The sequence below is a fragment of the Tenrec ecaudatus genome, chromosome 12, assembly GCF_050624435.1.
Source record: "Tenrec ecaudatus isolate mTenEca1 chromosome 12, mTenEca1.hap1, whole genome shotgun sequence".
Taxonomy (NCBI): domain Eukaryota; kingdom Metazoa; phylum Chordata; class Mammalia; order Afrosoricida; family Tenrecidae; genus Tenrec; species Tenrec ecaudatus.
In genome coordinates, this window is record NC_134541.1 from 131,007,314 (window position 1) to 131,022,145 (window position 14,832).

Below are 14,832 nucleotides of genomic sequence, written 5' to 3' on the forward strand. Positions count from 1 at the left end.
CCAACTCCAAGCGTTGCGATTGGCTGTGGCTGCGCCGGGCGGGTCAGGCCGGAGCGTCAGCCGTTGACGGGCGCTCCATTCGCGTTCCCCTCCCCTGCCCTCGCCGCCCTCCGGCGCTAGACTCGCTGCCCGCTCCGCCCGCCCCCCAGCAGGTTCTGATTCGCTTCTGCTGACGCGTCTCGGGACCCCGATTGGTCCGCTGGGCCCCGGAGCCGCTTCCCACCCCCTCGCAGTGACTACGGCGGCCCCGACGGGGGGGAAGGGGCCCCGGCGGGACGGCCGGTCGCTTCAGTCAGGCAGCGGAAGCCGCCGGGAGCGGATGGCGGTGGCGGTGGCGGCCGCCCTCGCTGCCGGGGCGGAGGAGTCGGCAGCAGCGACCTCCATTCCTGGGTCCCCGGGTCTGCCTGGGAGTCGCAGTGCGGAGCGGGCCCTGGAGGAGGCCGTGGCCACGGGGACCTTGAACTTGGCAAACCGGCGCCTGAAACAGTTCCCCCGGGGCGCGGCCCGCAGCTACGACCTGTCAGACATCACCCAGGCCGGTGAGTGGGCCAGACCCCCAGCCCGAGGGGCCTCATTTGCATGACCCCGCCCCCGCGGGTTTCGCTTCCAGCTTTGGCCCGCTCCTTTACCTGGCTAGCGGGTTTCTAGGGACCCTTATTTGCTTTAGTCGGCTGCCCCTCACACCCCACTTGCAAAATTCCTGGACAATGGAGGCGCTCCTCCTGGGCCCCAAATGCCAGCCTTCTCTGGCAGAGCGACCTGCAGGACACCCCGTTGTAGTTTATTTGCATATCAGCGCACCTGTAGATCGGCCCCGCCCCTCACCTGTTGGCTCATTTACGTTGGCTCATTTACATGGGCTCTTCGCCCTCCCTGAGATTCCTACCCTAATGCGACTCCCTTGAGTTTCTCGCCACTTTTCTCCTTCGCCCCTTCGTGCCCACCCCTTGCCACCTAGATCCGAGCCACCGCAGCTGTCGCCTTCCCCAGGACTTGCCCGCGACCACCTCAGACCCCCAGATGGTTCTGCTTACTTGGCCGCTGGTTCCACAGCCCCGCCCCCCCTGAGCCCCCCGTTCCCCACCCCCCAGGGGTTCCGCGCCCTCCACCCCTGACCCTGCCAGTCCCCCGAGCCAGCTGCCCAGCCCCTACCTCTCCCGGAAGCCGCTGTTCTTCATCTTCCTCACTCCCTGATCCCTGAGGCTCCTCCTCCTTCCTGTGGGTGTGAAGTCACTATGGAGCTTGTGACCTCAGAGGGACCCCTCGAATGCGCCTTCCAGCTTCTGCTTTCCCCAGGAGGAGGGACGCGAAGCGGGTGCTGGGAAGCAGGAAATCTTATCTCAGATGGGAGCGCTGGGGACTGGCCTTTCACGCCCTCCTCCGGGTCTCAGAGCGCTCCCCCAGCTTCAGCTGCTCAGGAGGCCGGCAGCTGCAGGGCAGAGGAGGGGAGGAGGGCCGCATGCCCAACCCTCCCACCCCCCCATCAGCCCAGAGGGTGAAGATGCCTGCCTCCCTTTCTCCTAGGTGGGGGCCTTGGAGCTGGATAGTGTCTCCCTTTTGGGGATGCTGCCTGGTCGCCCATTTCTCCCCAAGCAGGTGCCTGCTCCCCTGCACACCCTTGCTGGCACACACCCCCTTCCTTTCTATGGGGGAGGCCAAGCCACACCCACTCCATGTTTCTGGGGTATTAGGGAGACCAACTTGCCCCCTGGGTTGTGAGTGCTTTCAGCAGTGGGAGAGCCCCCAGGAGCCATGGCTGTGGCTCCCAGGATCCCTCGAGGCAGCTCCAGATTGAGATTGACCTTGGCAGCTGTGTGACACTCGCCCTCTGTCCCCTCCTCCAAACTTGTTCTCCGACAAAGACCAAATGTTATGCTTCCCTTCCTTGGGGCTCAGTCTCTGGGAGGGGACCCATGGGGAAAGCCTCCCAGGACTCCCCAGCCCTCCCCCAGCATTCCAGCTCAGGGTGCAGTCAGTTCACTGTTGAGCTTGGGTGCACCGCACAGGAACCCTCCCGTCCCAGGGGCCTGGCTCCAGACCCAGTTCGGGTCCATCTTGTCCAGAACTCTCTTCTCTGCCTCCCCTGCCCAAGCAGGGTGCTTTTAGGCTGGGGAGTAAAGGGGAAGTGACAGAAAAAAACAAAACAAAACAAGAACAGCACCGTGTTCATTCCCTGCCCTCCACACCCCCTGGCACCCTCATCTGGGTGAAGAGCTTGGGTGCTCTACTTCCTGAATCATTTTGCGTCCTCTCCTCCTGCATCCCCGGTGCTTTCTGAACCAGCGTCTTCCCTGGCATGTCTGCGTGGCTCAGGTGCTTCCCTCAGACTGTCCTCTTGTGGGCCCTGTAGTGGGAAGGATCCTGAGGTGGGGGGAGGGGCCACCAGCAAAGGAGAAGTGCAGCGCATTCTCTCACCGACCACATCCTGTACCTCCTATGCCCGGGCCACCGCCAGCCCGGGTTCCTTGCTGCTCCTAGTGTCTGGCCCCTCATGACCTGTTTGCCATTCACTTCATCCACATGCCCATACACTGGTGGACACACGGGCAGGCAGACAGGCAGGCGAGTTCTCTGGAACTGCTTGGTGCCATGACAGGTCATCTCTGTGTACCCCAGGTTTGGGGCAGAGAGGGGGAGAGCGAATTCTTGGGACAGCAGTCATCTTCTCTCTGGGTAAACACAGGGGCCTTCCAGAGGCAGAGACTGACAGATGGCCTCTACTTCATTTCCTGTCACAGGACTCAGTTCCTTGGGGGACATACCCAAGCGCGCTCTCCCCTGAGCTTTTTGCTCACCCCTCCCAGGGGAGGGCTCTGAGAAGCTCACTCAGTTCTGTTGCTTGAGACTGGCTCCAGCAGACCCTGGACTCCTCCCAGCAGAGGCTGAGCAGAAGACAGGGAAACGCAGGCTTCTGGAAGTCTGAACGGGTATTGGGACACTCTGCATTGGAGTAGCAAGCTGAGGAAACAGCTTGGCGGTGGGGATGCTAGATCTCACTCCTCAGTTTCCCCAAGCCCATCGCCACGGGCCGACATGCCCCACCCTACCCATTCCTTTTTACCCTCTTGTGACACCAGCAGTCGCCCACAGCACTCCTTCTGCCCCTGGGTCTGGCCACTCACTGCAGTGGCCCCAGGACTCAATGACAATGTGTGTGTGCACACACAGATAAAGGTTTATTAGGGCAGTTAGCAGGTTACCATTCAGGTGAGAAATGCTCAGGTAGCAGTATTCAGACATGATGGTGTCTTCTCTGCTGGGCCCCCAGGCAGGCCTCTCTTTGCCCCTCAGCCGCTTGGCCTCTGCCCTCCTTGGGCCATGGTCCCGAGCTCGTTTAGGACTGCCAGTAGATGCTCAAAATGGCATCTCAGGGATACAAACCTCACCCCAAAGGCACCCAGCCTTAGCTCCGTGGGTGAGCAAGCCCAGCGCCCCCAACTCAGTGTCCAGAGGCACCCCATCTCACAAGCCAGCCTCCTGCCTTGAAGCCCTCAGCATCACCTGCCCTGCGGCTAGGAAGTCCACCGCTCTGTCTCAGGCTCTGGCTCCTGGTCTGCTGCTGCTTTTCTGCCACTCCTCTGGTGTCCCAGCTGCCTCCTGGTTCCGGGAGTTTCAGTGCACGGGATCTCAGATCTGAAGGACGTTTCCTGCTCCCGGCTCTTCTCTCTCCCTGGCAGGAAATGTCCACCACCCTCCCTTCCAGAATGGCAGGCTTTATACCCAGCAGGCAGGTGGTCACAATTAACACGGTTACCAATCTCAGCTGAATCCCGTATTCCAATCAGTGTCTTCCCCCACCTAGCCCAGACCCACCTGGAAAGTGAGGGTCATTTGGTGAGAGTAGCAAAGGCTTATTGTTGTTAGGTGCTGGCTGGTAAGTCAGTTCCAGTTCTGACGCATAGCCGCCCCATGTGTAACCGAATGAAATGCCACCCAGGCCTGTGCCGCCCTCACGATTGTTCTGAACGTTTGAGCCCATTGTTGCAGCCACGGTGTCTATCTTGTTGAGGGCCTTCCTCTTTTTCGGTGCTCTTGTACTTGACCTAGTGTCTTGTCCTTCTCTAGGAACTTGTCTCTCTTGATACATGTCCAAAGGACGTGAGACCAAGTCTCTCTTGCCATCCTGGCCTCCAAGGAGCATCCTGGCGAGACTTGTTCCAAGACAGTACTTTGTTCTCTGGGCCAGCAGCATAGTTCAAATGTATTGATTCTCCTCCAGTCTTCCCTCTTCAGATGTTCAAGTTTCACGGGCAGAGTTGGTGATTGAAAATACCATGGCCATAACTCTTGGAGTAATCTCCTTGCTTCTCAACCACAGAAAGAAGTCTTGTGCAGCAGACTGACCCAATGCCATGTGTCCATAGCAGAGGCTTAGAAGAGCCTTATTAAGTACTTCACTGCATTGCACAAGCTATGCTTTGAGTTAAGGGGTGAATAAGTCTTCATGTGGCTGTTGACCACCAAATTGGCAGTTTGAATCTACTAGCCACTCCATGGGAGAGAAACGAGGCTGCCGACTCCTGTACACGATTTACAGCCTTGGAAACCCTGTGTAGCTTGGCTGAGTCAGAATGGACTCGAGACCATGGGTTGGGTTTTGGCCACGCCTCACCCGCGCCCAGGATGCTGGCAAAAGATTGAAGCCTTGAAGCCAACTGAGTAAGGAAGGAAGTTGAGGGCAGCCAGTGGTGCCCGAGGAGGGCAGGAGAAGGGGACACCAGGTGGGAGGGGCCGGACGACTCCAGGCTCCCACTGCCAGCTTGGTTGCCCTTTTCTCTCCCTCGCTGCCCTTGGTGGTCTGTTACTTGTGTGCCCCTTGGCCCTGGTTTGCTGTCCTCAGAACTGGTGTTAGTCTTGCACACCTTCATCTCTACAACTAGGATATGGTGACCCTGGTCCCCCCTCCCCTCCCCCTCCCCCATGGCAGGTTGCTGTTGGGAGGGGGAGTCCCTGGGGAGGGGTGGGCTCTCCTCTCCCCCCAAGGGTTTTCCATCTCCTCACTTTGCTCTTCCTAGGCCTTCCCCTTGCCGTATGGGGGTGCTCCGGAGCACCAGCCCTCCTGCCGCTTGCCTTCCCTCTCCTGCCTTTCTGAGCACCGCCAGCTCCCGTCCAGGGGGCCCTTCATTCGTGTATTTAGGGATGGTCATGGCTCTCCCCACGTCCAGGCTGCAGCCCTCACTCTGACTCACTCACTGCCAGCTAGTCCATTCTGACTCATGGTGACCCTATAGGACAGAGCCGAACTGTCCCTGGGGATCCGTCCCTGGGACTCTTGGGGCACGCTTGGAATGTGCTGCCGATTGCTGACGTCTTGGAGCTCTTCCAGGGACACCAGGCTGGGTGCCCTAGGGCTGCTGAGGTGTAGGGGACTGAGGACTGGGCAGCTGGCTCTGGGGACGTCCAAGAGCCTGCTGTTCCTGACTGGGGCTTTCCTCAGTCCCTCCCCCTCCACACTTGTTTCTAGACCTGTCTCGGAACCGGTTCCCCGAGGTGCCTGAGGCAGCCTGCCAGCTGGTGTCCCTGGAGGGCCTGACCCTCTACCACAACTGCTTGAGATGCCTGAACCCAGCTTTGGGGAATCTCACAGCCCTCACCTACCTCAACCTCAGGTAGTGGAGGCAGGGGTTGGGGTGGGGGGCGACGGGCCCTTGATGCTCAGTACCCTGTGACCCTCCCTGTGGCCTTGGGATCCTAGGCCTGGGGAGTGAGCCCCCTGCCTTCCTCTCTTCCGCAGCCGAAACCAGCTGTCTTTGCTGCCACCGTACATCTGCCAGCTGCCCCTTCGGGTGCTCATTATCAGCAACAACAAGCTGGGAGCCCTGCCCCCGGACATCGGGGCCCTGGGAAGCCTTCGGCAGCTTGTGAGAAGAGGGGCTGTTGAGCCATGCCCCAAAGCCATGGAGGGTGGGGAAAGGAGGAAGGATGCGCCCTAGGGGAAAAGACAGATGGCTGGATGAGAGGGCTGGCTCTGCTGGTCCTTGTCTTAGGCTCCTTCTCCACCGCAGGATGTGAGCAGCAATGCGCTGCAGTCTCTCCCCCCGGAGCTGTGTAGCCTGCCTTCCCTTCGGGACCTCAGTGTGCGGAAGAACCAGCTCAGCGTCCTGCCAGATGGTGAGGGAAGCCGAGGGCGGGGGAGGGGAGGCATAGGGGGTGCTGTCAAGAACTCTACAAACAAGCCTCAGGCCGCCTTTGCCTGTGGTTTTGTACTTTATATGAAAGTATTTGATTTTGACCCGCAACCTGAGAGGTTGGCAAGGCATGGAGGACTCCCTCTACGGGAGCTCAGAGGGACTCGCAGGTCTTCCAGGATCAGGTTTTGTGTGTGTGCTGGGTGGGAGGATGGCAGATACCCGGCCCTCCTCCCTCAACCCACTGCCATGAAGTTGATGCCAACTCAGTGGTCTGTAGACAGAATAGAGCTGCCCCCGAGGGTCCGGACGCCGTGCGTCTTGATGGGCGCAGACAGCCTAGAGCACCTGTGGAGCTGAACTGTTCACCGCAGGGTAGCTGCACCAGCAGCCCCCCCGCCCCCCGAGCCGGAATTCCCAGGCCCTGGCTTGGCGAGCAGCCCCCCTGTCACGAGCACACCCCCACGTTGGGGCCTCTGCTCTGTGCAGGCACCCTTTGCTGGCTCGGCCAGTGTGCTTGCTGGTTCTTTTGGCTCGCCTTTCTTGACTGAGGCACCCTGGTGAAGCAGTGGTTAGTGTTGGGAGGTCGGTCAGCCGTTGGCTGCTCTACGGGAGAAAGACCAGGCAGGACAGCGAAGTGGAAAGGGGTGGAGCTGATCACAAAGGCGGGGGTGGGGCGGGGGAAGCACGGGGAGAGGCTGGCCCCCAAATTCCCTGCAGGCTGGTGGGGGCCCTGTGGCTTGGAAGGAGGACTAGGTTTGTTTCAGCAGTGAGTTGAGACAGGCAGTGCAGAGGCTGCAGTGGGCCCCGTGAGCCTGAGCAGGGGTGGAGGAAGTGACCACAGCGACCATCCTGGGGGCTGCTCCTGACTCTTCCTTTTCCTGTCCCACCCCTACCCCCCAGAGCTGGGGGACCTTCCTCTTGTCCGTCTGGATTTCTCCTGTAACCGTGTCTCCCGAATCCCGGTCTCCTTCTGCCGCCTCAGGCACCTGCAGGTCATTCTGCTGGACAGCAACCCTCTGCAGAGCCCCCCTGCTCAGGTGAGGGTGGCAGAGGACAATGGGGACAGGGTGGTAGGAATGGGGGATGAGTCCCTTTGGCAGCCCAGCAGGATGTGGGACCCTCCTCTTTGATCCGCCTGAACCTCAACATGTGCCACTTGACCCCCAGATCTGCCTGAAAGGGAAACTTCACATCTTCAAGTACTTGTCAACAGAGGCTGGGCGGCGCGGGGGGTCAGCGCTGGGAGACCTGGCTCCCTCTCGCCCTCCAAGTTTCAGTCCCTGGTAAGTCTCAAGCGGGAAGGAAGGACACCCCTCCTGGGACCCCGGGACATCCTGGTTTTCGTTGGGCAGCTGGGGTGAGGCTGGGGTGCTGTGTGGGGCTGACCAGGCTTCCTGGTTGCCTAGCCCTGCAGAAGACTTGTTCCCTGGACGCCAGTACGATGGTGGGCTGGACTCGGGCTTCCACAGTGTTGACAGTGGTAGCAAGAGGTGGTCTGGAAATGAGGTAAGGCCTTCCCTCTGAGAGCCTTTTGCTGGGCACCCCTGAGGCTTGGAGAGGTAGTGGCCAGGGTCCCGCAGAAGAGCTAGTTCCATGCATTTGCTCGTCGGCCGTACCCCCAGTTTGATCTTCAGCACTGCAGGGCTGTCTCTGATGGCCTCATCTCTGCTTTATAGTCTACAGATGAATTTTCAGAGTTGTCATTCCGGATCTCAGAGCTGGCCCGGGAGCCTCGGGGGCCCAGGGAACGGAGGGAGGATGGCCTTGGTGAGTGGTGGGCATTTGGGGCTGGTAGGGGGTCAACGGGTGGTGTTAGGCGGGGGCCCCACAGCTCCCATGTGCTTGCTGAATGACCTGGCTCCTCTAGCTGATGGAGACCCTGAGCAGATCGACTTCATCGATAGCCACGTGCCTGGGGAGGAAGATGACCGGGGTGTTGCCGAGGTGAGAGAGACCAGCCTGCTGGAGGGGGCAGTGCAGGCCTGGTCAGTGAACAGACACTCCCTCAACCTCTCCCCGTTCTTTCTTCAGGAGCAACGGCCTCCAGAGGCAAGCCCTGGGGCAGGGGACGGGGAGAAGGCACCAAGCAACAGGTAGTTCTGAGCCACGTCCTCCCTTTCCTCCCAGGACCCCTTGGCCCTCTCTTGGTTCCCCTGATCTAGGTCCGGGTGACCTCTGTGGGCCTGTCTTTGCCCATCAGGCGGGAGGAGCCAGCAGGAGAGGAGCGGCGGCGACCAGATACCTTGCAACTGTGGCAGGAACGGGAGCGGCGCCAGCAGCAGCAGCAGAGTCAAGTGTGGGGGGCCCCCAGGAAGGACAGGTATGGCCACAGAGCAGGTTGGGGCCATGGCAGGGCCATAGGCCCTGGTGGGCTAGACAGTGCCCACCTTGCGCCACACTGGCTGGCTCTGGCGCGGCCCTGCTAACTCCACTCTCCTCTTCCTCCTTCCAGTTCTCTGAAGCCGGGCATCAGGGCTACTGCCGGAGGTCCGTCTGCCCTACCCGCTCAGACCACCTCTAGGTATGCCTCCTCCTAGAAGCCTGCCCCCTCTGGTCCTCCTGCAGCCTCTTGACCCTTCTGATTCTCAGTGTCTTCCCGCAGCGGCTTGCCCATGGCCAGCGTCACCCAGGCGGGGGCCCTAGGAGGCCCAAGAGCTGCTGCCTCTGTCCCCACCTGCCAGGAGGCTCCTCCTATAGCTGGACCAGGTGGGACAGGGACTTTGGGGTCCAGGAGGGGGCACATGGAGGTGAGGGAGTGGTTGGGACACTGCAGGCATTTCTCTGACCGGCCCTATCTCCTGGCTTTGGCCCCAGCCACAGCGCCTGCTCCCCGGCCACTTGGCTCCATTCAGAGACCAAACAGCTTCCTCTTCCGCTCATCCTCTCAGTGCAGCTCAGGTGGGTCTCCCTCCTCCCACCCACGCCAGGTCTGTTCCTCTCCCAGAAGAATCCCAGTGAAAACCCTGGGCTTGTCACCTGGTTGGGTGGGAAGTCCCACAGGCAGAGAGGCAGGAGTCCTGGGGCCCAGACTCCTGGGACAAGCTCTGTCTGGGACGCAGCGTTGTGGACGTGGTCACGTGCCTGCTTTTTCCCAGGTCCGTCCTCTCCTGAGGCGCTCTTGAAACCTCGGCGGTCCCCCCAGGTTCTAGACGAGAAGGAATTAATGGCTCACCTGCGCCAGGTAAGGCAGCAGGTGGGTGGGGCAGGCTGACCAGGGAACTCGAGTCTCTGGAACTCTTCCCACACCCTGGCACACCCCGGCACACCCCCTGAGGTGGAAGGGGCAGCCTGGAGATCTTTCTGCCATTACCTATCACCCTGGCTCTGCCTCCCAGGTCCTCGAGTCCCGGCTGCAGCGGCCCCTGCCTGAGGACCTGTCAGAAGCTCTGGCCAACGGGGTCATCCTGTGTCAGCTGGCCAACCAGCTCTGGCCCCGCTCTGTGCCCTTCATTCATGTGCCCTCGCCTGCTGTGGTCAGTTGAGGCACAGGGGAGGCAGCTGGGGGGGGGGAGCCAGGGCCCCTCATGGCCTTTCCTCCCCCTCTTCTCATCTCTTCTTGTCCACCTCCACTCCCCAGCCAAAACTCAGTGCGCTCAAGTCTCGGAAGAATGTGGAGAGTTTCTTAGAAGCCTGTCGAAAGATGGGGGTTCCAGAGGTATGGGTCGGGGCTGGTCTCGGGAGCTCCCAGGGCCTGGGAGTCCACTGAGCACTTTGCCATGGATGGTAGCTTCCCCTCACTGGGGAGCTGCTCCCGGGAGAAAGCCCAGCCCGCCTTCCCTGCATGTTTGCATGTCATCCTGGCTCTGGCCTTGCCTGCATGTTTCTTCCCTGCATGTCTGCGTGTTATCCTGGCTCTGGCCCTGGCACCTGAGGGCAGGCAGGGGTGGGCAGGGAGGGCTGTCTTGTTGTGTCTCTGCTGCTGCTGCTGCTGACACCTCCCTTTTGTCCTTGTCCATTTGTCTTACTCTCCCTTCCCAGGCTGACCTGTGCTCGCCCTCAGACCTCCTCCAGGGCACCGCCCGGGGGCTGCGGACCCCACTGGAGGCCGTGCGGCGGTTGGGGGGCAGGGCCCCCCCGCCTCTCTGGCCGCCTCCCGGTCTGCGTGGCTTCATCCTCTTCTACGTGGCCCTCGCGCTGCTGTTCTATGTCACCTACACTCGGCTCCTCGGTCTTTAGGATCTGAAGTCACCCCTCCCCTGGCCCTACTTCTATTTATAAACTCCCTTGCAGTCACCCCCAGACCCTTCCTTCCCCTCCCTCCCCACCAGAGGTGCCTTCAATCCTTACCAAAGACACTAGAATACCCCCTGGATAAACACTGACCTCAGAGGCCCCACTCCGGGACCCCCAGACCCTGGGATTCCAGCCTCTGGCTACCCTCCTAAAGCCCTCTGTGGGCCCCCTATTTCCTCCTGATGGTGCCTTTGTGCCCTCCCTCTGCCCCTTTACCCTGTCCCACCACCCAGGGGTGGCAGGAATGGAATCTTCCCTCTCCCCACTACCCGGGGGCTAAATTATCTATCTTTTGTAGAGAGAACTCTATATTTGTAGGGGATGTGGGCCCCAAGCCGGGGCCCCATCTGTGTATAAACTGTACAGACTGTGCCGCCTGTGTGTGTGTGTACGTGTGTGTGTATATGTTAGTGTTCGTCTGCTCCTGCTGTGGCCTAGCCCCGGCCGTGGCTCTTGTATGCCGCTTGGGCATGTCCCTCTGGAGGTGACAGGCCTCTCATAGGTCGGGGCCCCTGTATCATCTCTGCTGTTATCCGTTGGCAGCTTCCTTGCTTCCCGTTTGCCCCCAAGCTGTGGGCCCACAGTATCTACCCGGGGTGCCCCTGTCCATCCTCGCCCTGTCCCCCCTGAAGGGCCATCCCCTCATTGACTCGGTCTAGGCTCCCTTAGGGACCTTGCCCTGTGCCAAGGGTAGGGAAGTTAACAGGGACTGGGACAAGAGGTAATTTAACCTGGGCCCCTCCCCCCAGGAGTCCCTGTGCCAGCCCCACCACATCCTGGAAGAGGAGGGGGCCCCAGGAAGGGGTCTCCCCCACATCGCTGCTGTGGTCCACGCGCTGCTGGAACGGCCTTAGGGGTTGAGCTGGGGGCACAGGTGCCAGCCCCTGAGTCGAAGATGGCGAGGCCTAGCTGCCACCCCTCGCATGGAGGACCGCTGTGGCGCTGCAGCCCGGGGCCCAAGGCCCCGCCTGCCGGAAGGAAGGTGCCCGGCCGCTCTGGGTGTGGCGGAGGGGCTGGGATGGAAGCCAGGGCAGCGGCGTTGTGTCTGTCAAGCACAATAAAGAAGCCGGAAGATCACTCGATTGACCCCCGCAGGTGTGTGCGTATGTATGTGCGTCTGAGCGAGCCCAGGCCGGGCATGGCCGCCGGAAATGGGCCTGCGCAGCCCAGCGGGCGCCAATCAGGGCAGCGCAGCGCAGTGCCGCCCCGCCGCCAGGGGGCGCCCCGGCAGCAGGCGTCGAGGCGGGACCAGCCCACGTGGCCCGGAAACGCGAAGGCGCGGCCCGCGTCTTCACGAGACTCCCGCGGAGGCGGGCAGCACTCGGGCCAGCGAGGGCGGGCGGGCTAGGGGCTGCGCGGCGAGCACCTTGGACGCCCGGAGAGGTGCTGTCCTGCGCCAGACTCAGCATGTGGCCCAAGGGGCCTCCACGGTGGGAGTCCAGCGAGGAGGACGCGCCTGAGGAAGGCAGGCCCCGCAGGGACCCGTCGGGGTGGGACTCGCCGCGGAGGGCCGTGCTGGAGGAGGAATGGCCCCACCGCAGGCCACAGGGGTGTCCCCACCGCTCCCCGGAGAGCAGTGGGTGGGACGAGGAGACCTGGGTCACTCCGGAGCGGGAGCTGACGCCGTCGGCGACGGAGGAGTCAGATGAAGAGCCATTAATGTGGCGTTTGGCGCGGCAGCGAGCGCGTCCTGCAAGCGAGAGGTCGGTCCGGTCGGTCAGACACCCTATTGGGGGGCTTCAGTGCCTTGGCGCTGGGGGAGTCGCCGACGGTGTGAACAGTTACCCTCGAACTAGGCAACCTTCGGCTCAGCCACTGAGCTCAACGACATATCCTGCCCTGGAGGGAGACGGCAATGGGGAGGGTGGGGGCGCACCGACCATCTCTACCCGCCTCCCCCCCACCCCCAGGCCTGCGCGCCAGATCTGCGTTTGTTGTCAGAGTGCTCCCACCACCGTGCCCAGCACTGCCCCCAGCAGGCCCCAAAGCCAGGCTGCGGCTGCGGCTCAGCCCCCAGGAACCTCAGGTAGGTACAGGGCCTTGTCTTCCAATAGCTTCCAAACCTTACCATTGACTTCTGAATCTGATTTCATTTCTTTAACCAGCACCCGACCCACTTGCCCGCTCCACCTCGACCAGCCCGGAGGTGCCCCCTAAAAGAAGGACACTAGAACCCTGGCACCCTAAATATAAAGTTAAGGTGAGGTTTCAGGTAAGGGACTCCTTCCTCGAGGCAGGACTGCCCTGGAAAGAGCTGGGACGCCAGCGAGCTTTCCTGCTGTTTTGTAGAGGAGCGGTGGTGGCGGCTTCTCAACCCCAGCTTCCAGCCGGACCATGAGTCACCCATCGTTCTTGGCGTTGTATGAGGCAGCTGCCCGAAGGACCCTGGGTTCCTCCGCACCCGCCGGGGCGCCCACAACAGAGCTGCAGCGTGGTGAGCTCAGGGAAGCAGGTACCACCCTGAGCTCCTCAGCGTACCCGACGGCTCCCCTTCCCAGACCCACACAGCTCGGTGCCCGCGGCCTGGAGACCCACCAGCCTGGTCCTCAGGGTGAGACGGTGTATCCCACTTCAGAGTCCCCCTTGGGCTTCCCTGCATTGTCCCCTCAAGAGATCTTTCTTTCAGACTCTTTTCTGCCCCAGACGGAAGCAGGAACTTCCCTGGGCACGAGGGCTCCCCTTGGGCCCACAGAGCTCAGTGCCCCTGGCTCTGAGACCCACCAGCATCCCAGCTCAGGGCCCCTCTCGAGGTTCCCTATACTGCCCTCTCTGCTGTCCGGGACAAACCGTATCCACATGCACCTAGCCAGGCCGATTTATCAGGTGAGCATTCCTCCCGCTCTGGTGTCACCCCTGCTTTGGGGCCAGGCATGGCATGGGAGGAGACACTGGCCCCTACTTTCTCCTCAGATAATGGCCCCACTGCGCCTGGTGACTCCTCCTCCCATCATGACCTCCTGGGTCACTCCCAGCCCGTCCCCTGGCTGCTCCTCCGCCTGGCTCAGTGGGTCTGAGGTGACCGCCGTCACTGGCCTCATGCACATGGGCCAACAGAGGCCAGGACCCAGCGCTTCATCCAATGAGCCCCCCTCGTCTTCCTCCCCCGATGAATCCGAGGATTCAGAAACCACGTGTGGCCCCAGCTGCCAGCATACCCTAAACCCACTTCACCCACAGAGTCCAGACCCCTGTTCCCCACCTCTCTCAAGTACCCCAGAGCCCTGCTCCTCACCTTACTCAAGGACCCCAGGTCCCCATTCCCCACTTATCTCAAGCAGTCCAGAGCTCTATTCCCCAACTCGCCCAAGGACCCCAAACCCCCATTTACCATAGCCACTCTGGGGGTAGAGTGCACCCCCCAGAAGTTGTGTTCACAGTAAAGCAGTATTGGTTTGCACAGGGGTGTCCTGTGTCTGCTGGTACAGTATGGTCTCCCTCCACACACCGTTGGTGATTTTTCCTCCAAACACGGTACTCCCAGGCCATTCCCTTCAGTGGGCTGGGCCACCGGAGACCGAAGCCCTGCCCAGGCTAACCAAGCAGGAGGCCTGAGTGGGGGCTGGGAGACCACATTGCAGACCCCAAGACTGAGGATCCAGCCCGGCCCCAGAGGAAGGGAGGGCTGTGTGGGCACATGGCTGGCACCGGGAAAGGCTGACTAGGGAGTAAAGGGGCACCAATGATAGCTGGTGCTCGCATTCTGCTTAGGCCAGGGCCACCGAAGGTCAGTCTGGGGGTTGTGTGGGGCTACATTTGCACTGGTGAGAAGGGCAGATTGAGGAGAAAGATGAGGCTTTCTACTCCCATGAAAAGTTAGTCTGAGAAACTCAGGGCAATTCTACCCTGTCCTGTAGGGTCACTATGAGTTGGCATCCACTCGATGGCTGAGCTTCATTTTTTTGAGGATTGGGCGGGGAGTAGCACTTTGGCCCAGAGAAGCACAGTAAGGTGCTACAGCTGTGGGTGATTGGGTGTGCAGGTCCACCTGGAGCCTGGAAGGGCCGGGAGAACCTGAGGCTCTCCAGGAAGCTACACCAACTTTACAGGGAAACGGATGAGGGAGGCTTCTGCTAAGACAGCTCAGAAGTTTGTAGGGAGGCCACCTAAAGGGATCCTCATTGCCTGAGTCAGCCCCGACTTACAGTGATCCTACAGGACAGGGTCGAACTGCCTCTGTGGGTGCTTACTGGGTACCCTCCCAGGTTCCACATCTGGAAGGGCAGTTGCAGGTCACTTCCACAGAATGGGGGGCGGGTAGTGGAGGGAGTGGGCAGGGTCTTCTGGGATCCATTTACTTTTTTCTGTGAAAAGACCCAGACATGGAAGTTCCCATACCCATGCCTCTCCCCTTGGATCACACACCTAATGTGAACAGAGCGAGCGAGCGACTGTGAGCTTGGCCCAGAAGTGGTGGTGCACCCCCAGAACCCAAGACTGCCCCCTGCTAGACCTGGGCTTCCCCCACCCC

General features: G+C 61.1%; 2 protein-coding genes across 3 annotated transcripts; both read left to right on the plus strand.

Moving 5' to 3' along the window:
* The first annotated feature begins 177 nt into the window (after positions 1–177).
* Positions 178–11,451, plus strand: LRCH4 (leucine rich repeats and calponin homology domain containing 4). Of its 2 annotated transcripts, none has more exons than XM_075564951.1 (18): positions 178–539; positions 5,465–5,609; positions 5,735–5,861; positions 6,006–6,111; positions 7,032–7,168; positions 7,299–7,414; positions 7,538–7,637; positions 7,808–7,898; positions 7,999–8,075; positions 8,163–8,224; positions 8,332–8,451; positions 8,584–8,652; positions 8,734–8,837; positions 8,946–9,029; positions 9,227–9,312; positions 9,467–9,604; positions 9,709–9,786; positions 11,114–11,451. In XM_075564951.1, the coding sequence occupies exons 1-18, from the start codon at positions 320–322 to the stop codon at positions 11,216–11,218; spliced, it is 1,965 nt and encodes a 654-aa protein (XP_075421066.1). In that variant the 5' UTR covers positions 178–319; the 3' UTR covers positions 11,219–11,451. The 2 variants fall into 2 exon arrangements, with proteins under 2 accessions (XP_075421066.1, XP_075421065.1); XM_075564950.1 differs by having other exon boundaries at positions 183–539; positions 10,110–11,451.
* Positions 11,260–13,773, plus strand: SAP25 (Sin3A associated protein 25). Its single transcript, XM_075528169.1, has 5 exons — positions 11,260–11,346; positions 11,460–12,390; positions 12,470–12,576; positions 12,654–13,187; positions 13,275–13,773. The coding sequence occupies exons 1-5, from the start codon at positions 11,260–11,262 to the stop codon at positions 13,695–13,697; spliced, it is 2,082 nt and encodes a 693-aa protein (XP_075384284.1). The 3' UTR covers positions 13,698–13,773.
* The last annotated feature ends 1,059 nt before the right edge of the window (positions 13,774–14,832 follow it).

Coding starts and splice junctions, on each gene's coding strand:
- SAP25 (XM_075528169.1), top strand. CDS start 11,260: ATGGCGAGGCCTAGCTGCCACCCCTCGCATGGAGGACCGCTGTGGCGC. Junction 12,577..12,653: donor AAGTTAAGGTGAGGTTTCAG/GTAAGGGACTCC, acceptor GCTGTTTTGTAG/AGGAGCGGTGGTGGCGGCTT. Junction 13,188..13,274: donor TAGCCAGGCCGATTTATCAG/GTGAGCATTCCT, acceptor CTTTCTCCTCAG/ATAATGGCCCCACTGCGCCT.
- LRCH4 (XM_075564950.1), top strand. CDS start 320: ATGGCGGTGGCGGTGGCGGCCGCCCTCGCTGCCGGGGCGGAGGAGTCG. Junction 8,076..8,162: donor ATGACCGGGGTGTTGCCGAG/GTGAGAGAGACC, acceptor TTCTTTCTTCAG/GAGCAACGGCCTCCAGAGGC. Junction 9,605..9,708: donor ATGTGCCCTCGCCTGCTGTG/GTCAGTTGAGGC, acceptor TCCACTCCCCAG/CCAAAACTCAGTGCGCTCAA.